This window comes from Fukomys damarensis, unplaced genomic scaffold (assembly GCF_012274545.1).
Source record: "Fukomys damarensis isolate Sample0158 unplaced genomic scaffold, DMR_v1.0_HiC HiC_scaffold_8, whole genome shotgun sequence".
In the NCBI taxonomy this organism is placed as follows: Eukaryota; Metazoa; Chordata; class Mammalia; order Rodentia; family Bathyergidae; genus Fukomys; species Fukomys damarensis.
This window is the reverse complement of record NW_022900920.1, coordinates 4,561,931-4,568,710: the sequence shown is the minus strand read 5'-3', so window position 1 is coordinate 4,568,710 and position 6,780 is coordinate 4,561,931. Positions and strand designations below refer to the sequence as shown.

General features: G+C 40.0%; 1 protein-coding gene across 1 annotated transcript in view; it reads left to right on the top strand.

The window, feature by feature from the left end:
* The window catches only part of Cpn1 (carboxypeptidase N subunit 1), a 32,882-nt gene that overhangs the window by 15,106 nt on the left and 10,996 nt on the right, over positions 1-6,780 (top strand). The window contains exons 4-5 of the mRNA XM_010638532.3: positions 3,242-3,424; positions 3,568-3,679. Of these exons, the coding sequence (XP_010636834.1) occupies positions 3,242-3,424; positions 3,568-3,679 (295 nt within the window). The remainder of the gene's footprint in view (positions 1-3,241; positions 3,425-3,567; positions 3,680-6,780) is intronic.

Below are 6,780 nucleotides of genomic sequence, written 5' to 3'. Positions count from 1 at the left end.
CTCTCTCTCTCTCTCTCTCTCTCTCTCTCTCTCTCTCTCTCTCTCTCTCTCTCTCTCTCCTCCTCCTCTCTCTTATTGTCATAGTTATTTATTGAACTCAAGACCTTCATACTGAGCTATATCCCCAACATTTAAAAACTTTTTCCTTATTTTGAGACAAGGTCTCAATTAGTTGCCCAAACTGGGTTCATACTTGTGTTCTTCTTGCCTCCCAGAGTGCTGCGCAAAGTTTTTCATACCCAGTGTTTCAGTTGATCATCAGTGTGGTAAATACATCAATTAGTGCTATCTATCTTTGCTTTATAGATAAAATACAGTGGTGTCTCAGTTCATGAACTTAATTTGTTTTACAATTTGGGGGAAGATGGCTATGGTTCTGTTTTTCACCCAATGTGGAGTTTGCGAATGGAAACAAACTTTTGTCAAACCCTTTTGTTTGAGAACTAGATTGTGAACAGAAGCATTCATGAACCAAGGCACCACTGTGATTCCAATATGCATAGCTAATAATTGATGGGATCAGGATTAAAAGCTGGACTTTTCCCACTCTTAATCCAACATTCTATTATACTAGGCTATTGACAGAGAACTCTAGCAGTCTATAGAGAAGTTTCTCTTACAGTAAACTTGCTATGTCCATAGACAATTAGCTCTTGAAAGAGGTTCAGGAAGTCAAACACTTATGGTTTTTTTTTTGTTTTTTTTTTACCCTTATGGTTTTTCTTCTTCCTCTTGGCACACTCAAAAGTATCTGTGCATTCCCCTTTGGAATAGGAAGATGGGGCCTTGAGAGCTGACCCTGGGTCCAGCAGGAGCACTTAACACATTAATGTGACATCATCTCTAAATGTCCGTCCTGAAAGGAGAAAAAGTCACTGAGGACTATAAATTATTTCTTTTTATCTTTATTGTTTATTGGTACATTTTAGGTATACAACACAGTTACATTCATCACTGAGATCTTGTACCTTTATATGACTTACCTTGGTTCTTATTTTTCCCCATTCCCCAGTCCTCCCTTCACCCCCTCCACCCTTCCCCGTTTGCAAAGATATTGTTTTCATGTTTTACTTTTTCACATAATTTTCTTTCCCTTTTTACCTTTCCCCTACCCCTCCCACTTCCTCTACTCCTTTAGACCTTTTCTTTCTATTTCACAATATCAACTATAAATTTTGATCCTTATTTACACTTTTAGCTTTTCACACCAGATAAACTATTTGCTATTTATACATGTGTGACTTATTAATTTCACTTAAAAGTATGGCCTCAGTATGCATCCACTTAGCTATAAATATCTCTAGTTTCTTGGTCTTTATGGCTGAGTAGTACTCCATTTATTAAAAAAAAAAATCACATCTTATTTATCCAGTCTCTAGTTGATGGGCAATTGGGCTGTTTCCAAATTTTAGCTATTACAGCCCATGGGGTTATAAACATGGGTGAGTATATATCTTTGTGATATGATTCTTTTAATGATTTTGGGAAGATACCCAGCAGAAGAATATCTGGGTCAAATGGGACTTCTAATCCTAGTTGTTTGAGATATCTCCTTATTGATTTCCACAGCGGTTGCACCAGTCTGCACTCCCACCAACAATGAAGAAGGGTTTCTCTCTCCCCACAACGCCACCAGCATTTGTTATTAGTTGATTTATTTATTTATTTATTTATTTTTAATTTTTTTTGTACCAAGGATCTAATTTGGGTCCTTGCACTTACAAGGCAGGTGGTGGCACCACTGAGCTAAATCCCCAGCCCAAAGTTTCAAATTTTCTTTTGGTACTGGAGATGGAACTCAAGACCTTGCACTTAAAAGCCTCCAGCACTCCCCAGCCTTTGGTTGATTTCTTGAGAGCAGCCATTCTTTCTGGGGTGAGATGAAATCTCAGTGTTGTTTTCATCTGCATCTCTCCAATGACCGGTGCTGAACATTCTTTTATATGTTTATTTGCTGCTTTTAGTTCTTTGTCTGAGAAATGTCTGTTCATTTCAGATACCAGTTTTTGAATTGGGTCTTTATGTTTGGGGGTCTGATTGTTTGTTTGGTTTTTTTTTTGTTTTTTTTTTTTAGTTCTTTATATATTCTAGATAGTAGACTTTTGTTTGAGGAACAGCTAATAAAATTTTTTTTTCCCAGACTGGGGATTTAGCTCAGTAGTGCTGCTGCCTACCTTGCAAGCACAAGGACCCAAATTCGATGCCCAGTACCAAAAAAAAAAAATTTTTTTTTCCCCACCTTGTGGGGTTGTCTCTTAGTTCTGCTTGTGATTTCTCTGGCAATGCAGAAGCTTTTTAAAAAATGAGATCCCAGTTGTTGATTCTTTGGGCTAGTTCCTGTGCTACTGAGGATTTGTTCATAAAGTCTTTTCCTGCGCTGATATCTTCAAGAGTTCTACCTAATTTATCTTCCAGTAATAAGTTTAAGTGTTTCTGTTTTAATATTTATATCTTTAATCTACTTGGATTTTAGTTTGATGAAAGATACGGATCTAGTTTTAATCTTTGACAAGTTGAAATCCAGTTTTTTCCAACACCATTCATTTATTTATTTATTTATTTATTTATTTATTTATTTATTTATTTGGTACTGGGGAACGAACTCGGGTCCTTGTGCTTGCAAGGCAGGCACCAGAACCACTGACCTAAATCCCAGCCCTCAACACCATTTATTAAAGAGACTATCTTTCCTCCACTGAGGACAGTTGGCTTCCTTGTCAAAGATGAGGTAGTTGGGCCAGGGATTTAGCTCGGTGGTTCTGCAGTCTGCCTCACAAGCATAAGAACCTGAGTTTGATCACCGGTACCAAAAAAAAAAAAAGAGTCGCCCTATGGCATGTCAAGAATTGTTTCTATATCTTCTAATCTGTTCCACTGATACTTGGGTTTGTTTCTTTGCCAGTACCATGCTGTTTTTAATACAGTGGCTTTGTAGTGTAATTTCAAGTTGGGGATTGTGTTACCCCCTGCTATGTCTCTATTGCCAGATCTCTTCTGATTCAATGAATTTTTGGAAGTCCAAATGGATTTAAAGCTTTCTTTAGAATAACTACTTCTTCTAAAATTCTACTAATTCCATGTAATGCTTCCTTAAAGGTCAAAATTTCCCCAGCCACACTTCTCCTACCTGTAGGACTCTGTCATACTGAGATGTGCTGCCTTCTCTTCCCAACAGAATTATGCCAGCATCCATAGGGCAACTCCCACTGCAACTTTTCACCACCTTCTCCTCTCGTCACAGGTGGAACCTGAGACCCGGGCTGTGATCTGGTGGATGCAGTCCATCAACTTTGTTCTCTCAGCCAATCTCCATGGAGGAGCAGTCGTGGCCAATTACCCTTACGACAAGTCCCTAAGACATCAGCGCGAAAGTTTTTACTACACTACCACTACTCCCACGCCCGATGATATGCTTTTCCAGAAGGTATGCAGAATAGTGGTTTGCCCTGCCAGGGGAACTCGGGACTTGGGCAACAAGCTTCAAATAAGTGACACAGGACCCCCTTAGGAGCATTGTCATCTGAGTTAGGACTATTCAAGGTCATTTTCTGCCTGCTCTCCTTCTAGCTGGCCAAGGTCTACTCCTATGCACATGGCTGGATGCACAATGGCTGGAACTGTGGAGATTACTTTCCAGATGGCATCACCAATGGGGCTTCCTGGTACTCTCTCAGCAAGGGTAAGGAAAGTCCTGGCAACTGCTCGAGTTTGGGTAGACCAGTGCCCATTTCTTTCTTCGAATGACCAGTTTCCTCAAGGAAACAAGGGAAATGCTGTGGAATTTTATACTTCTGTAAAGAGCTGGAAACATGCAGAAATCTCAGACTGGCATTAGGTGTCAGCTTGTGACTCTTTACAAATGTGGCAGAGACACCTTGTGGTCCTATAGAACTGGTTGCTTACACAACAGATTTGGACCTGAGGGAAAATATGTGATGGGCCCAACTGGTGAAGGGTGTTAAGAGTAAATTGGGGCCTAATGTGGTGGTGCAGGCCTGTAATCCCAGCACTTGAGAGGCTGAGGCAGGAGAATTACTACAAGTCAGCCTGAGCTACATAGTGAATTCAAGACCAGTCTGAACAACATAGCAAGACACAGTCTCAAAAAAATAAAAATAAAAAGAATAAATTGGGTTGAAACTCCCACTTACCAGTTACGTGGCTTTGGACTAATTGTCTTTATAATTCCCTGTGCTTTAGTTTTCCTCACCTATAATTTAGAATAATAATATTTGCCTCAGAATTTTACTGGTTTAAATAAAATAGCACATGTAAAGTGTTTGGAAATGTGTGCATTATGAATATTAGGCTTTTAAAAGTAGCATCGAGTATGTTTCATACAGCAACAGATGAGCAAAGCAGCTGGCCTGGGAAAGACCAGTTCCCCTGGTCGCTGCCCTCTGCACCTTAAGTGCCCACCTCCACAGCAGGAGTTTGCTGTAGGCATGGGCCCTTGATAACAGCCTCAAAGGGAAGAAAGCTCTAGTAAAGGGGTTCTCTTTCTATTCCCTGGGTCTTGCCCATGAACAAGGAAAGGAAACCCCTGATTATGAACTTTTTGCAGCTAGAGGACCTAAGCATAGACAAGAGGCTCAGGCAGAAAGCCGGGCTTTTTTCAGAAATCATATTTTAGCACCTGTCTTCTCCCCATCCTCTCAAATCTCAACTGGCCTCAGCCCGGGTAGCGTTTTGGTGATAGCTGAGCTGATGGTCAGACGCATGAAAAACGGAAGGAACAAAGTTAAGGAATCACCATGTCTTGAGAAGGTAGATATTTTGTGGCGTAAAGCCCAGTTGAACAAAGGAAGAAGATTTTGTTATGCGCTGATTTCTTTAGTTTGTGTTAAGAAAGCAACATATATACCCTCCATACTGAAAACATCAATTATTTTTTTCAAATTACATTCGTTCTTTATTTTCCCGCTTCTTTCTCCCCCTCTCATTCTCTCAGAATGCATGACCCATGCCTCTGAGAAAGAGCACTCTGAATTAGGCTGGTACAATTCCAAGAAGATTCAGTTAATCGAAAATGATTGTCCCAAGAGTGGTCTTTGGCTACACAGCATCACCATCACCTAAGAACTCGAACCCCCCTCTATCCCACCAGAAACTCTGGGGTAAGGTCCAGCAATCCTTTCCACTGGAAGGCTCAAACCTCAAGTGATTCTAAATGGAATGGACCACAGTCACTGTTCTCCAACTTCGCCCTCTCTTTCTGTAATGGTTGCTTCCCCTGTCTTCTTAAAGAGCAAGTGAAAATTGGTTAAATGGAGAATTCTTTTTCAGTTTTTATTGTGGTGAAATACATGTAATACAAAATCCTCTGTCTCAATTTGAGTACGCAGTTTAGTGTTACTGCTCTTGTGTTGTGCAACCAACACCACCTATATCCATCTCTCTTCACCTTGGGCCCAGTCCCTGACAGCCACCATCTCACTTTTCATGATTATGATTTTGATGACGCTGAGTTCCTTGGAGAAAGTGGAATCATTCACTATTCGTCTTTTTGTGACTGGCTTATTTCACTTAGCGTAATGTTCCCAAGGTTTATGCATGTGGCAGGATCTGTCAGAACTTCTTTCCTTTCAAAGGCTGGGTAATGTTGCATTGTGTGTATTTGTTACATTTTGCTTGTGCATTCACCTACCCGTGAACACTTGGGTTGCTTCTACTGACTGCTGTGAATAATGCTGCTGTGAACCTGGGTGTGCACATATCTCTTTGAAATTTTGCTTTCAGTGCTTTGGGGCACATTTCCAGAAGTGGAATTGTTGAACCATAGGATAATTTTTTAGGGATGGGGTACCTAGGATCAAATTTGGGTCCTTGTGCTTGCAAGGCAAGAGGCAGAACCATTGAGCTAAATTCCCGGCCCTATTCTATTTGTATTTTTTTAAGAAGTTGCCGAACTATTTTCCATAGCAGATGCACCATTTTAAATTCAGTGCACACACTACTTCTCAGCCTTTTGGCTAAGATCAAGTGTACATTCAGTGCACACAGGCTCCGGTCCTCACTGACACTTACTATTCTTGTTCTTGTACGTTTACAGTCACCATAATCATAGGTTGTATCCCCTGGCAGTTTGAATTGCATTTCCCCAGTGATCAGTCCTGTTGAGCATCTTCTCATGTGTTTGTTGGCCATTTGTATTTCTTCTCTGGAGAAATACCTATTCAAATCTTTGCTCATTTTTAAGTAACGTTTTTGGTTTTGGGGTGTTAGGGGATCCATGTATTTTGGATATTAAGCTGTTATCAAATACTTTATTTATAAACATTTTCTCTCATTCTAAAGGTTGCGTTTTTCTCTATTAACATTGTTTGTTTGTTTTTGTTTTGTTTTGGTACTGGGCATGGAATTCAGGACCTTGTGCTTGCAGGGCAGGCAGTGGAACCACTGAGCTAAATCACCGGCCTTTACCACTTTTTTGATACATCAAATGTACCAGTTTTCCTCAACCCAATTTGCCCTTTGTTGTTTGTTGCCTGTGCCTTTGATGTCAGAACTTAGAAGTCACTAACAAGTCCACTGTCATGAAGTTTTGACCTATGTTTTCTTCTAAAAGTTTTATAGTCTTGGTTCTTACATTTAGGTCTATAATCTTTTTTTTTTTTTGGTACCGGAGATCGAACTCAGGACCTCACACTTGTGAGGCAGGTGGTGGACCCACTGAGTCAAATCCCCAGGCCTATAATCCATTTTTATAAATGGATGTAGTGTTAGCTCAGGGTCCAACTCAATTTTTTTTTTTTTTTTTTTTTTTTTTTTTTTTTTTTT